Source organism: Lagenorhynchus albirostris, chromosome 7 (genome assembly GCF_949774975.1).
Source record: "Lagenorhynchus albirostris chromosome 7, mLagAlb1.1, whole genome shotgun sequence".
NCBI lineage: Eukaryota > Metazoa > Chordata > Mammalia > Artiodactyla > Delphinidae > Lagenorhynchus > Lagenorhynchus albirostris.
The window spans coordinates 20,846,633-20,863,042 of record NC_083101.1 but is presented as its reverse complement, the minus strand read 5'-3'; the positions used below and the strand labels follow the sequence as shown (position 1 = coordinate 20,863,042).

At 44.8% G+C, this 16,410-nt stretch overlaps 1 protein-coding gene across 6 annotated transcripts in view; it reads right to left on the bottom strand.

Moving 5' to 3' along the window:
- Positions 1-682: 682 nt before the first annotated feature.
- The window catches only part of FKBP15 (FKBP prolyl isomerase family member 15), a 54,206-nt gene continuing 38,478 nt past the window's right edge, over positions 683-16,410 (bottom strand). For 2 of the 6 annotated variants that reach the window (XM_060154568.1, XM_060154574.1), the window contains 9 exons: positions 13,860-14,031; positions 11,823-11,959; positions 7,954-8,145; positions 7,051-7,203; positions 5,957-6,085; positions 5,243-5,350; positions 4,290-4,930; positions 2,781-2,877; positions 683-1,323 (listed from right to left, as the gene is read on the bottom strand). In XM_060154568.1, the coding sequence (XP_060010551.1) occupies positions 1,246-1,323; positions 2,781-2,877; positions 4,290-4,930; positions 5,243-5,350; positions 5,957-6,085; positions 7,051-7,203; positions 7,954-8,145; positions 11,823-11,959; positions 13,860-14,031 (1,707 nt within the window). In that variant the 3' untranslated portion in view covers positions 683-1,245. The other 4 variants (XM_060154572.1, XM_060154571.1, XM_060154573.1 and 1 more) reach the window with 4 other exon arrangements.

The following is a 16,410-nucleotide window of genomic DNA, read 5'->3' as shown; positions in this document are numbered from 1 at the left end:
CCTGCCGATGCAGGGGACACGGGTTCGTGCCCTGGTCCGGGAAGATCCCACATGCCGCAGAGCGGCTGGGCCCGTGAGCCATGGCCGCTGAGCCTGTGCATCCGGAGCCTGTGCTCCGCAATGGGTGAGGCCACAGCGGTGAGAGGCCCGCGTACTGCAAAAAAAAAAAAAAAAAAAAAAAAAACAAACAAAAATTATTCTACTTTTTGAAGACCTGCTGCATGGTCTTTAGAAAATCCTGGAATAAGTAAAATGACCACGGATATTTTCTCAGTATTCCCTACATTAGTCCTGGGCCTAAACTCAGAGGGAATGGAAGGTGCTCTCAAAGTGAAGACTCAATCTCTCAGGTGCCATCATGGATGACAAGAGAACACAGGGACCCTCCCACCTTCTCTGCATGGCTTCCTAGGGTGTAGGACTACACCTGCAGGAGCCAGTGGATGACAGGACTGGTCCTCAGACAACCCTGCTGCCCTGAGCCTTAAAGTAGCTGGGATGAGCTGGGATAGCAGAGTGGTGACCTTCTTTGAAAGCCTAAAAGTTCCAGGGTTAAGTACCAAAGGGAACATGTCACAATGCTTTCATGCATGTTAACCAACCCAGATCTGTTACAGCTCCTACCCTTAGATTCCCAGAGAGCACAGACTGCCCTCAGAACCAAATTCGATTTCACCCTGAGTCAAGTTTCATTGCAAACATTTATTTTAGTTTTGTTAATTTCAAATATTCATTGACCTCTTATATCAGCTTTAAGGCAGAGAAAAGATATATGTCCCAGGACTGCAGGCAAGGCTGTTAACTGAACCGGGTTTAGATGGTATACTCCACCCTCGCTTCTACCAGGGAGACCTAACCCCAGGTGACGGTCTTGTTGCTGGGACACAGTTGAGTACTGAGAGGCAGATCAGTCTGAGAGTTCAGAGAATAAAAAGCTTGGGAGTGGGCAGGACTCTTGTAGGGACTGGCTGAAGGGGAGCCCCCCAGCCCTTCTTCCATGGGGGACTCTGAGGCAGGACCATGGCGGGCTGCTGACAACCCCAGCGTTCTGAAGACAGGTTCACACTCTGCTTCACCTGGCCAGGCGGGAGCTCAGAAATCGGCTAACTCAGATATCTGAACTACTGTCCTCAGGATGCTCACCTTCACCTCACCCTGTGGCTCGTCTAGACCCAGGGCTGGATGTGCAAAATCACGCTTAGGGAAAGGTTGGTAGAGAAACCTTTGCACCAGTTTCCTGGGTCTTCATCCCAGCCAGTCAATGTCCTCGTCATCATCATCATCTCCAAAAAGGGGTGTTGGGGGCGGGCGTCCCTTCATGCTCTGACAAAACAGGAAAGAGCAGTCAGTCCTCACTTGTCCCTGCACCACCAGACGGACTTCCCGCCTGGGCAAGGTGAAGTGACCAGCATCTGTTCCCGGCTCCAGGTTGGAAGGGAGGTTGCTGGTTAGGGTTTTACTGAAAGGACCAACCCTGAGGCCAGCAAACCCTAGGCTTCCAGAAAAGCTGAGACAAGCAGTCAGAGAAGGGAGGCAATCTTTCAACACAGAGACAAGAAGACCAACTTTGTTTGGCTAATTTTGTCATTTATTTAAGAAACGTGTACTGATTGGACAGGTTTCCTCTCATGTGGTAACTTACACATTTCGTGTCAGAAAGGAAGGGTCGAAGGGCAAAGTGGGAGTAGGATGAAGGAACAGAGAAGCAGACAGCCCTCAGGGAAGAGGATGCAGGAGGATGAAGGGAAGCAGGGAAGAATACAATCACATTTGAAAAAATGACGCTGTAGCCTGAGGCGGTCTGTCTGGCTCTGGACGCGGCCCCACCATCTGAGAGAGAGTCAAGTTCAGAGGCTTGGCCACAGGACCAAGTGGAGAATCCCAAGATGAAGAAACCCCAGGAACCCAGGGCCACAGCCTCCTAGCCCTAGTCTCCCTCCCTCCCTCACACCCTCCAATCAGGTAGGAGGATAAGGGGGATTAAGGGGCCTCCGAGGAAACTCTCTTCTCTTCTCATGACTTGAGCCCCTGGCCTTCTTCTTCCGGATTGGCAGGGAACAGGTCCCATGGGGGCAGCGGGGATTGATGCTGGAGAAGGCACACTGAGTGTCCTCTACTAAGGTACCTTCTGCTCTGGTGGCCTTCCCTTTGGATGGTCCCGTGAAGACTGATCACGGGCCAGAGTAGTTCCCGAGAAGTGAGGCTACGCTATCAGGGCTTAACCCATTTTCTGCCCAGGGATGTTGTGACAAAACAAGGCAGCTGATTGGAAAGCAGGCTGATGAAGCAGAAAATGCTTAGAAACAGGTGGTCTTAGTAGGAGCCTGGGGTTGTAGTCCTGGCTCTGCCATTAACTCACTCTTGGCTTTAGGTAAATCATCCTTCTGAGCCTCAGTCTGTTTGTGAATGAGGATGCCAGACAAGAAGATCATCAAAGTCCTTTCCAATTCTAAAATATAATCCCTTAGCAGAGCTGAGGAAGCCTGAGGCTTCAGCACTCTAGTACAGGACGAAGCAGCCCGACTTTCTTTACTTAAAGTAGAAACCACTGCTGCATGAATGGAGACTGTGGTCCTTTGTCAAGAATAAAGTGGTATCTGACCACCCCCACCATGCTTACAGAGCTGCCCCCTCCCAACCCCAAGCCTGCTCCCACAGGGCCCTGAGCACAGAGCCCAGGGAGAGGGCCACCAACAGACTCCACTCCTCTTCTCACAGCCAGCAGGGAAGGGCCCCCAGGGAGCAGTGTGAGGACTTGGCAGCGCCTGGGACTTCCTTACCACCTCGTCTTCATCCTCCTCCTCAGCCTGTGCTTTGGGCCTGGGAACTTTCAGAGTTGTCCCTTTAAACAGTTCATCCTCTTCATCCTCAGAGAGACTGAAAGAAAAATCAGGAAAACCAAGTCATAGGAAAATGTTGTTTCGGCTCCAGGCCACAATGCCCACAGGCTCTGGGTTAAGAATCCAACAGAATCCTGGGGTAATCACCCAGGAATTCCTCCCTCTCCACACTGGCCTCCCAGCACTCTTGACTCCCTCCATAACCTACAGAGCGATTTTTTTTTTATAATTTTTAAAATAGATTTATTTATTTATATTTATTATTTATTTTTGGCTGCAGTGGGTTTTCGCTGCTGCACGCAGGCTTCTCATTGGGGTGGCTTCTCTTGCTGCAGAGCACAGGCTTTAGGCGTGTGGGCTTCAGTAGTTGTGGCATGCGGGCTCAGTGGTTGTGGCTCTCAGGCTTAGTTGCTCCGTGGCATGTGGGATCTTCCTGGACCAGGGCTCGAAACTGTCCCCTGCACTGGCTGGTGGATTCTTAACCACTGCACCACCAGGGAAGTCTCCAGAGCGATCTTTTAAAGCCGGTAAATCAGACCATGGCACCCTTCTGCTTAAACCCCTTTAATAGCTTTTCATTGCACTTGAAGTCCAAACTTCTAACAGTGACAACAAAATCTCACGTGACTTGGCTCCTATTGAGTTTTCCAACCTCAGCATAACACCACTCTCCTCCCACTCACTGTGCCTTCTTCCTTGATTGTGTCATGTCCCTCCTACTGCAGGGCCTTGCACGTGCTGTTCTTGCTTTCTGCAAATGCTTCTTCCCACTCTTGGCAGGGAAGGCTTCTATCCATCCTTCAGGTCTCAGCTTAAATGTCACCTTCTCAGAATCCTTCCCTAATCACTCTACCTAAAGTAGAATAATTCCTTCTAATCACGCTATCTAAAGTAGAATAAGCCCCTCTTACCACTCTGTCTAATGCAGAATAACTCTCCCTTTATTCTCTATTAGACACCCTGTTTGTTTCTTTTTATGAAGCATTTGTCATGCATTTATAACATACAGTTGACCCTTGAAGAATACAGGTTTGAACTGCGCAGGCCCACTTATATGTAGACTTTTTTCAATGAATATGTACTAAAGTACTACTCGACCTACAGCTGGCTGAATCTGGGGATGAGCCAACTGTAAGGTTACACACAGAGGGTCAGCACCCTTAACCCCTGCGCTGTTCGAGCTCAACTGTGTAAGAGTCTGTCTGTCTTTCCACCAGACTGTAAGCTCCTCAGCTCAGGAACTCTGCCTTGCCACCCACACTACCACAGTGCCTGCCACAGAGCCTATTACGAATACATGCACCCATGCATGCATGCATGAATGAATGAATGAATGAGTAAGCAAATCGGCCAGCCAGGCTCTGAGGATGAGTCCCCAGCCCTGGAAAAATCAGAGACAACCTCCACACGCAGCCGCCTTGTTCCTGAAACTCTGCCCAGGGGACACACCTGGGATGCTGAGAACGGTGTTCGGATCCAGGCACTGCTCCTACGGCCGCAGACGCTGCCTCTGTGCCGTGCGGCTCCTGGGAGGGAGCAGCGGAGCTAGTGCCATCCTCGTCTTTCTGGAGCTCTGGAGCCTGAGGCTCTCCTCCTGGACTTTCAGGCCCCACAGCCAGCGGGTCCACCTTCTCGGGGTCTGAAGTCAGGGGCAGTCTTGTGGAGCTTTCTTGCTCCCCGACACAGGCATCTCCCAATGGGCTGGCTGCCAGCGCCTCCTCACCCACAGAGTCCACAGTCACAGGGCCTGGAGGCGCAGGGGGAATTGAAGTTGGGGGCCCCAGAGCTCTTCGGGAGGGGAGGCAAGCCGGTTCTTTTATCTCTGAGCGCGTCTCTGCTTCCGAGGGCTCCCCTTCCCTTCTCTGTGCATCAGCCTGGGAAGTGGGGAGGGCCTGAGGAGGCAGCGGGGCAGCTTCCTGGACCACCTGCTCTGACGGCACCATGGGGGGCTCCCGCCTCTCCCTGTTCAAGGGTGCCTGAGACTGTCCGGAAGCACTCTGAGGTCGCTCCTCTTCTTCTTCCTCTTCTTCTTCATTGCTGCTCTCTCCCTTCTCTCGCTCATGTTGGTTTAACAGCCGAAGAGTCACCATCTGTTCAAAAGCCAAGAAAGAGGAGAGGATCACTGACTGGAAACAGAGGCACTCCTAGGCACTCCTAGCTCTCCTATTAACACAACTGGTCATGTAGTTCAAGTGACTTTGTTTTTCAGTTAGTTTTTTTCAGTTCAAATGACTTTGTTTCCTCCTCTCAAAGGAGGCTGTCCATATCTGTGCAGGTAAGTCATTCCAGGCATCCTAGTTACTGATGAACAGGCTTGAATCATTTCTTTACGCAGGATCCCTTAGACAGTACTTGAGCAACAAGATACCCATCTCGATGAAACAATCGAGAGCCAGCTGTACCTTGATAGTGTTCATGATGGTCCCCAGAATGGTCCTGCCATTGTAAGACTCCTCCAGCTCAAACTCTCCCCGCAAGGACTGAAACACCTGGTTCATGATCTTCTTGACCTGAGTGACGACATGAGGAGAGAAAAACAGTATCAAAATGTACACTGCCAAAATCAAGCGACTAAGGGATGCATGTAACTTCCCGAGAGAGGTTTGGAAGGCTAAAATGAAGCCCTCTTAGAACTCTACACAGCTGGTCAATGACTGAGACACCTAAGGCTGTCACTGTGGAGGGGACAATGTTCAATAATGAGCAGCACTTGAGAGGAGGGCTATGAAGGATGGGTAAGCTGTGGCCTGTGTGCCCAAGTCTGCTCAACGACCACTCACTGATGCTTTCCTCCCACCGTGGCCACCACTAGAGCTGTCATGGGCTATGAGGATTAGTGGCTAGAAGATGCTGGGCACACTTCCCACTCCTCTCCTGTGATTTAGAAACATTTCCCTTATCTGTCAAAACCTCAGGATAAGGCCCTTTGGGGGTTGCCACCAAGGAGATAGATTCAATGGGTTAACTGTGACTTAAGTCAGATAAGTGGGAGATCGATAAAGTTAGGAAAAAAGCTAACAACACAACAAACTAACAAAAGTTCTTTCTGAACGCCTGATGTGTACATTCAATCCCCTGCCATGACATGGCTCACTTCTCCGAAATCAGCAGCTCACCTTCTCTGAGGGGTCAGCAGCAGCAGCAGCAGCTTCAACCCCAGACATCTGGGACTTGCTCTCCAGGTCCTTGATGTGCTGTGCATTTTGCTCTGTCAGGGCTGTGACTTGGGCCTGGAGGGCTAAACACTGCAAAACAGACTGTGGCTGTGGCCTTGGAACCTGGACTTCCAGGTGAAGGTCAGGAAACCCAGGAGGAGGAGAACCATCCTAAGCTTCAAGTGTCAATCTCACTTCGTTCAGTCTGCTGACATCCACACCCTCCGCCCCCACCCAGGCCTGCTGACTCAGGGCACTCCATTTCCTCATCACTCAATCTCAACTCACAACTTCATCTCCTCTTTACCAACAAGGTCACTTGCCTTGTTCCTCATCAGGTCAAGAATAAAATAAAAAGGCGGGGTGGGGGTGGGGCAGGGTTTGATAACCCTAGTCACATAGACATATGAACAGTGGATGTTAGAAGCAACCTATTCACCTACAAGATTGCCTTCCTCTTTTCAACTGGGTACTTTAAGAAACTGACCTCCAGATATGAGGACTTTGGCGCTAAGCCATCCCTCTCTCTCTCTCATTTTTATGCCAGATGATCCCACCACACCTGTGCTCCAGCCCACCTCAGGGCCTCTGCCCAGAGCCTCTGCCGCCGCCCCCAGCCTTCCCCACCTCACCGAAGCTCCTTGTCCTTCTTGGCTGTGCTCCCCTAGGCACTTCCTCTTCTGGGTCTCACAGCATTTAATCCTTATCTCTGTTCCTCGGTCTCCCTTCCTTGATTGTGAGATTCTTGAGGAGAGTTCCTTTCCCTAACACAGTGTCTGGAACCCAACTGGCACTCAATAAATATTTGCTTAATAAATGAAGGATCAGATTATAATGGAAAACATGGTCCAGATCATGAGTGCTGCTTTTTCTAGGTCACTGACCTGTCATCCCAAATGAGTATGTGAAAGATTACTGATAAACTGGAGAGCTGAGCAAGTATGATTCTGTTTTCAAGCTATTAACATCTTTCAGGTACAAAAGGATCTGCAAGACTTGAACAACCTGTTTGCCTCAAATTAACCAGGCTGTCTAAGTCCAGGGAAAACACCCACCTTCTCCTCAAGATGGAGCAGCTCCTGCTGCCTGGCATCTCTCTGTGCACACGCCTCCTGGTACTGCTGCAGGTGTTCATTCTTGGCAGAGGCCAACAGATGTTCACACTTGGCTTCCCACTGGGTCTGCAGCTCAGCCTGTACTAGAGACAGCTGCCAAGAGAAAGTAATACCCGTATGCTGGGGGGTCCAGTCGCATCTAAGGAAGCCCATCTTCAACAAGGCAAAAAGAGTAAGCTAAGAGCCCAGATTTAGCAAGGAAACAACGGTTTGGAAGACCTTGGTTGCTAGGACTCTAAAAGGTAGTCCAACCAGGTAAAGGTGTGACTGTCTAGACAGGTCCCAGGAAGGCAGGGCCCTAGTATGATCATACTTTTCAGGATCCAGGCCCTTAAACTTTATGGGTTCAGAAGAAACTTATTTTTGTCCAAATTCCCATAAGTGATCAAAGTGAGGGCACCAATTCACTCTAATTAAAGAACATGCAAACATGAATTTAGGAACTTACCAAAAGAAAGGCTGCTGTCAAACGGACTAGAGATCCAGCTGTGTACTGCCACTATCCCTGGTTTCCCTGCCTAATTACCTAAATAAGTCCCTTCTTTTCAAGGACGATAATGTGCCTGAAGGATGGTGTCTGGTGGGTGAGGACTTTGGCCTTACGTTTGGAATGTTTTTATAAAGAATTTTTTCCTTCATATTTTACTTATAGTAAAATTCTCACTAAGCTTTAAAAAAGGAAGAAGATTCTCCATTCGATTCCTGGCTCTTCTTCCACCTTTGTCCAAAGTTAGCCCATCAACTATGAGAAATCTCATCCTAAAGGATAAAGAAGAAACTAGAAACTTTTCTGAGTCCTTCATGCCTTCTTTTTATTTCCAAAGTGCTTCAGCTTCCCGTTACCTGCTCTGCAGCTGCTTGGTCCGTGGAAACCCGAGCCTTTTTCAAGAGCTGTCGAAGTTTGTCCAATTCCTCCTGGTGTGATTTACGAATTTCATCTATCTCCGCCTCAGCCTGACAGCGCTCTTGAGCTGACTTCTTTTTCCTTTCTGAGAGGTTCTTAGGAACAAGAGAACCATCATCAGCTCTAGTTGTCTGATAGAGGATAAATGGAGATGGTGATGGTTGGTGGTGGTAGTTATTAACATCACTGGGTCCTTACTTCGTTTCTGGAAATAATTCATTTTTTCAATTTAATTTCCCCTATTTATTTAACATTCTTGGCTACTGGCAGAAAAAAATTGTGACAAGAAGAAGGAAAACAAGAAGAGCTTTATCTACCATTCTATGAAGAGATGGGGAATATCTTAACAGTGGTGAGGGCAGAGGGAAGTAGATACTTTCACAATCTACTGGTAGGAAAATCAGAATCCTGTGAAAGGACCTTCAAAATACGCACACACACCCAGAATTTACACAAATTATAATTTAAGGAAGCAGTAGATCATGTTCACAAAGATAATGTGCTACAAGGACGGTCACTGCAGTAGTATCTAGAACAGTGAAAAACTGAAACAGCCCCCAAGATCAGAAAGAACTGGTTTTTAAAAAACCTGAGAAAATCATAGAAGAAACTGAAAATACAGACCAAGATTTATCCCCTAAAAAGGCACTAGGCCAAAAGGACTTTACTAGAGTTTTATTAAAACCTCAGAAAGAGGTTGCTGTTTTCATATTTAAACTGTTTCAGAGCACAGAAAAAGACAGAACTGTTCCCAGTCCATTCAGTGGGGCTAGTATTACCCTGATATTAAATTTATAAAACATCAAAAGATACTATTAAAGTTAAAAAACAGTACACTAGAAAAATATTTGTAACATCTATGACTGACAAAGGATTAGCACCTTTAATAGTGTTTCTAAATCAAACTAATATTACAATAGATAAAATAGCAAAGGACATTAAGAAGAATTCACAGAAGAAATAAATAGGCATTAAATATATAAAAGCTTTAATACTAACAAAAACACATATTAAGACAAGATAGTATATTTCACCTATCAGACTATAAAGATTAGAAAAATTGATACGTGCAGAGTTGGAAAAACTATGGAGAAATGGGCTTGTTCACACAGTGCTGGAAATGTAAGCTAACAAACTCTTCAAGCATAATCTGGCAATATTTATTTCAAAAATTTAGATGTTAAGCACTCTTCTATGATGCAGCAGTTCTTTTTTTTTTTAACATCTTTATTGGAGTATAATTGCTTTACAATGGTGTGTCAGTTTCTGCTTTATAACAAAGTGAATCAGTTATACATATACATATGTTCCCATATCTCTTCCCTCTTGCGTCTCCCTCCTAATGCAGCAATTCTAATTCGAGTGATCCATTTCATGGAAATGCTCAAACGAATTTGCAAAAATAGTTATATAGTACAAAGATGTCCACAACAGCAGTGCTTGAAATAGTGAAAAAAGAGAAACATAAATATCCATCAACAGGTGAATAGTTAAATAAACTATGGTACGGCCTCACAGTAGACTATTATGTAGTTATAAAGAATGAAAATTAAAGACCTAAATGTAAGACCGGACACTATAAAACTCTTAGAGGGGCTTCCCTGGTGGCGCAGTGGTTGAGAGTCCACCTGCCAATGCAGGGGACACGGGTTCGTGCCCCAGTCCGGAAGATCCCACATGCCACGGAGCGGCTGGGCCCGTGAGCCATGGCCGCTGAGCCTGCGTATCCGGAGCCTGCGCTCCGCAACGGGAGAGGCCACAACAGTGAGAGGCCCGCATACTGCAAAAACAAAACAAAACAAAACAAACAAACAAAAACAACCCTTAGAGGAAAACATAAGAAGAACACTCTTTGACATAAATCACAGATCTTTTTTGACCCAACTCCTAGAGTAACGGAAATTAAAATAAAAATAAACAAATGGGACCTGATTAAACTTAAAAGCTTTCGCACAGCAAAGAAAACCATAAACAAGATGAAAAGACAACACTCAGAATGGGAGAAAATATTTGCAAACGAAGCAATTGACAAGGGATTAATCTCCAAAATATACAGACAGCTCATGCAGCTCAATATCAAAAAAACAAACAAGCCAATCCAAAAATGGGCAGAAGACCTCAACAGACATTTCTCCAAAGAAGACATACAGATGGCCAAGAGGCACATGAAAAGATGCTTAACATCACTAATAATTAGAGAAATGCAGATCAAAACTACAGTGAGGTATCATCTCACACTGGTCATAATGGCCATCATCAAAAAATCTACAAACAATAAATGTTGGAGAGGGTGTTCAGAAAAGGAACCTTCTTGCACTGTTGGTGGGAATGTAAATTGATATAGCCACTATGGAAAACAGTATGGAGGTTCTTTAGAAAACTAAAAATAGAACTACCATACGACCCAGCAATCTCACTACTGGGCATATACCCTGAGAAAACGATAATTCAAAAAAGACACATGCACCCCAATGTTCACAGCAGCACTATTTACAATTGCCAGGAGGTGGAAGCAACCTAAACGTCCATTGACAGATGAATGGATAAAGAAGATGTGGTACATATATACAATGGAATATTACTCAGCCATAAAAAGGAATGAAATTGGGTCATTTGCAGATATGTGGATGGACCTAGAGAATGTCATACAGAGTGATGTAAGTCAGAAAGAGAAAAACAAATACCGTATATTAACGCATATATGTGGAATCTAGAAAAATGGTACAGATGAACCTATTTTCAGGGAGGAATAGAGATGCAGATGTAGAGAACGGCCGTGTGGACACAGGGCAGAGGAGGGGGGGTGGGAGATTGGGACTGACATATATACACTACCATGTGTAAAGTGGATAGCTAGTGGGAACCTGCTGTATAGCACAGGGAGCTCAGCTTGGTGCTCTGTGGTGAACTAGATGGGTGGGATGGGGGTGGGTAGTGGGAGGTCCAGGAGGGAGGGGGTATATGTACACATACAGCTGATTCACTTCCTGTACAGCAGAAACTAACACACCATTGTAAAGCAACTATACCCCAATTTAAATAAATAAAAATAATCAACACTGCAAAAAAAAAAAAAGAATGAGAAAGTTCTCATTAGTATAATGGCCACAACACAATTTTTTTTTTAAGTATTAAATATGATCCCAGGGGCTTCCCTGGTGGTACAGTGGTTAAGAATCCGCCTGCCAGTGCAGGGGACAGAGGTCCAAGCCCTGGGAAGATCCCACATGCCACGGAGCGACTAAGTCCATGCACCACAACTACTGAGCCTGTGCTCTACAGCCCGTGTGCCACAACTACTGAGCCCACATGTCTAGAGCCCGTGCTCCGCAACAAGAGAAGCCACCGCAATGAGAAGCCCGCGCACCACAATGAGGAGTAGCCCCCACTCGCCATAACTAAAGAAAGCCCGCGCACAGCAACAAAGACCCAACGCAGCCAAAAATAAAAAATAAATTAATTAATAAAAATAAATACGATCTCATTATTGTTAAAAATGTTGTCAGCATACATATATGTATGTACATTTATTTTATACATACATGTATATACATATGTGTATGTATATATTATATACACAGAAAACAATCTGGAAGAATAATCATACGTCTTTTATAGTTGTTGCCTCTAGTGTATGAGAGGGGGAAAAGATAAATTTTATTTTTTATTTTATACTTTTCTGTATTATTTGTATTTGTTACAATGAGCACATGCAACTGTAATTTTTAAAAGGAAAATAAAAATGTGTATTAAACAGCTAACCCTGGCCACTTGGGCCCAACAGAGAAACTTCAGATGTAGAACTTACCTTTTCCAGAGACTCCTTCTCAGCTCGAAGGTCAGTCAGCTCCTCCTCCAGGGACGTCACCCTGAGTTCCAGTTGTCTCCGGCTTTGCTTTTCACTCTTGAATTTGGACTGTGCTTGCTCAGAGGTTTCTTGGAGCTCTGGGATATGACAGCACAGAGACTTGGCTGCAGAACCAGAGCTGCAGTGGGCTGTATGGCATCCCAGCACCGCCTTCAAAGCTGCATTCCATCATCTCCCAACCCTACCACACGAGCCTTTTCCACTCACTTCTTCCAGCATCACCTCACTGACCAACAGCAGGTTTATCAAGCCATAAACTGACTCCCCCATCCATCCATATTTATCTCTGCACCTACATGTTACCTTCGACACATACAAAATGGAAGAGAAATGTTCCAAGCGGTCAGAGACCACCTTCGGAATATTACCACTCCCACAATTCCATTTCAGTCATCATCTCAACACATTGAGATCTTTGTTTAGTAGTGGTCCAGGCCCTTTCTCACTGCCTGGGTAAGATATTCTCAACTCTCGTGGTAGCTGGGACATTCTACCAAGAGTCTGCTTTCAAAACATTCCTTCTCAAATAAAGCTATTTGGAATATTTCTTAAAAATGTAATGCATCAAACAACAAGGTCCTACTGTATAATACGGAGAACTACGTTCAATATCCTATGATGAACCATAACGGAAAAGAATATTTAAAAAAAAGAATGTATATATATGTATAACTGAATCACTTTGCTGTACAGCAGTAATTAACACAACGTTGTAATCGACTATACATCAATAAAAAATAAAAAAATAAAAATGTAATGCATCAAAATTAATTTTGTTGGAAGACTTTTGAGATCCTTATGGTGCCCTTAAGGTAACTGTCACAGAGCACCACAAAAACAGAAAAGAGGCTATCTGTACGACATTCAAATCTAAGATTTTCCCTCAAGTGCACCCAAGTGATGCTCTAAAAAGGAAGGGATTTATCTTCAAGGTATCACTTCACCAACTGACATCAGTGTTTTTTAGCTTTCTTTTTGGGCAAGTTAATTTTGCTTTTTCCTAACTCTGCTGCTATTCCAGCCACACCCCACCCACTGGTCCCATCTGTGCCTTCCACATGTCTTTCTTTATACAAAGTGGTGGATGAATCAACACGCCAGTCTTCACAAATCTGCTTTTCAAGTCACCATGTCTTGAGCAGCACCATTGTGCCAGGCACTAAACTAATACTAAGGGAAGGACTTTACAAAGATGAGAAAGACACCATCCTTGCCCTTCAGAGGCTTGCATTCTAGAAGGGAAAACACATATAAGTAGTGCTGATCAAAGGCTATCTCTGATAATGGGCATAATAATGCACTCGGAGATGAAGGATTTTAAAGGAGATCAAATATTCTAGAACAAAAAAAGGGAAGGTTTCTGAAAGAGGCAGTTTTTGGAGAGAACTGGAGTCAAATCTTGGCGATGGTGGGCACACCAAGTCCAGAGAACAGCATGGATAAAAAGCAAGGCAAGAAATACAGGATGTGTTGAAGCAGCAGGCTGGCTGGTATGTCCAGAGCTACGTTGAATTGGGCAACATACAGGAAATAAGCCAAGGTGGAGGGGCCTTGAGTGCCAGGCTGAAGGACTACAATCCATGCTCTAGGAAAGAGGCAACTGCAGCAGGAAGCACCTGCTTCTTAAGCTTCTACTGAGTCACAAGTTAAAGGAACCCTTCAGTTAGATTAGTTAGTCACAAGTTAGTTTAACTCTTCAAGGCCTATGAGGCCAATCCTAAGTACCAAGGATACTCAACACTCGCCCAAACAAAGCAGAACTGTGGCCACTGATCCACTCTAAATGGATAGTCAGTTCTTTTGTTGTCCTTTATGCCAAACAATCATGTAATAGGTTTATATTGGTTCACCTTAACCTTTGGCTCTGTCCTTCACAAACTTCATTAGCATTATGCCAAATGGACTGGGAGGAAGGAAACAGTGTAATTCTTTAAGTTTACATTGTCAAAATCCCAGCCCCCTCCAGCAAGGGCATACCTGAGAGCTCTGCCTGCAGTTTGGCGACTTGGCCCCTGAGGAGGTCCGTCTCCTTCATGCTTTCTGTCAGCTGTACCTGCAGCTCCGTTTCTTTCTTTTGGTGGGCGGTCATTTTCAGGTGTAGATGAGAGACCTGTGCAGTGGCTGCTGCTAACTCTTCCGTCACCTTGGCCTGCACAGTAACAAAGTACGATGTCACTTTAAAGATGGTGATGGCCCAACCTCACATACTCTGTGCTGGCTGAACTGGTAGGAAGATAGCTAAGGCCACCTTCAACCTGAATTAAGCCCAAATCAAGCCCTCAAATGTGCAAGGTCTCTGACTCAGGAACGCCCTTGCAAAACTTTGTCCTTAGGAAATACTATGCAAGAACACAAAAATTTTGCTACAAGGATGACCGATACAGCATTGTTTATAGTTGCCAAACAATGGAAACACAAAATAATTTTAAAAATGAGCTTAAGCAAATTGATATATCTATCCTGTATGCAACTATTAAGAATAGTGTTATGAAAAAATACTCAGTGGCTTGGTATACAGTCACCACCTATTGTTAAATCTCACCAATCTGATACATGAGAAATGGTATTCCTGCCATTTTCTAAGTTTCCTATAATGAACAAGCATTTTTTTTTAACAAGAAAAGGGTACTTTAAATTTTAAATTGAATGCCTTTGATGGCAATCCACTTCTCAGGCTACAACTTCTCTCCAGCACTACTGTACTAATATTGGGTTGGCCAAAGAGTTCACTTGGAAACGAACTCTTTGGCCAACCCACAGTAGTACTATAAAGATCGGTCACGTGAGAGTAACTGCTTTGGGGGTTCTTTGAAGAACAGTGGTAATAAAAGAAGGGAACACTCCAACTTCTTTGACTGCTCAATGCATTTTATTTTATTTTTTTTTCAATGCATTTTAAATGGTGCTCTGTACTGGCCAAACAGGAGCTAAATATTCTCAAGTAACATCCGATGAAGTCAAAATGACTACCCTGGAAAAGTGTCTACAGATATTGTTTATGAAGGGCGATGATGAAAATGATAATTAAAAGGACGGGCAATGAAAAGGAATGGTAAACAAATGACAAATACTACATTCATTTCACCTGAAATGATGTGCTCCTGTAAAAAACAGGAGAAATCAGATGACAGGAAAGGCAGTGAGCGACTGCTCCGCTGGTTTTGATTTTTGGGCAGCAGTGTATTTACGGGGTTGGACCATCTCTCCTATACTATTACACTGCTACTACCATTACTCCTCCTATACCACTATACTCTACATGCATTCTTACTGCTGTCTACTTTCTTATTATCACTTGTCCCTTCTTAGGGTATTCACTGCGCCTACCTCAGTTTTAAACATTTATTCCAAAGCCTCAATCAGTTTTCTAGCTTACATTTAAAATCTGATATTTGGCTCTCTTAAAGGTGGGGGAAATAAAACAAACTGTATACAAAATAAAAAGAAATAAGCTATGAATGAGTATCTGAGTGTACACTGGCAAAGTCTCTCTCCTTGACCACACTTCAAGTTAGGCTCCTCTAAGCCCATGACCTTGTTCTCCCCTCCTGTCTTTGGCCGGACCAGCCCAGTTTTAGCAAGAATCCCTGCTAAGTCAGTTTAGAGTGAATCTCTACCCTTGATATCTGATCAAAGTTCTCCATCCCAACCTTTGCTGTCTAAGTCCTTGGCCTGTCATTAGCAAGAATCCCCCTACCCAGGATGACTCCTCTTAGTAATTTTCCATCCACTGGCCCCCCCTCACTCTGCTCCTTGGCTGTAAATTCCCCACTTGCCCTCTTGCCCTTAACTGTATTTGGAGCTGAGCTCAACATTTCTTCCCTATTACAATAGTCTTTTTATTTTATTTATTTTTTTGGCCACACCGTGTGGCTTGCGGGATCTCAGTTCCCCAACCAGGGATTGAACCCGGGCCACAGCAGTGAAAGTCCAGAATCCTAACCACTAAGCCACCAGGGAACTCCCATCTATTGCAATAGTCTTGAATAAAATCTTCCTTACTGTTTTAATAAGTGTCAGAATAAATTTTTTAGTAACATGCAACCTTTAGAGTGAGCTCTAAGATACTTATTTTTGCTGTTCAGCAGCCTTAGGTTTTCATCGGTTAAACTCAGAGGACAATGATAGTTTGGACTTCCGGGCAGAAGAGGAATTTCACCTGCCGCAAGTAGAATCAAAGTTTTACTCACTGTCCTGCCTCAACTGGCCTAACAGAAACTGAACTAACACAACGCTCAGAGGGCTTTGCGTCTATCGTGGCTCCGGAGTTCACTGATATCAGAGGGAAGACCACTTGCATAGGGCCTTGCAGCAGCTAAGACCACTGGAGGGGATGAATTCCAGAGGAGGGGCAGTGGGGTGGATGGTCACTCTCACCAAAGAACAAGCAGAGTGGAAGATCACTCAAAAGCTCTTATCTCAAGTTATAAAGTGCATTCCACTCAATTTTCATGTTTTCAAAAAAATTCAAATACAAAATATAAAACACTTCTTAAATCTGAGAAAATAGCAGATGAAAGGGTTGCGA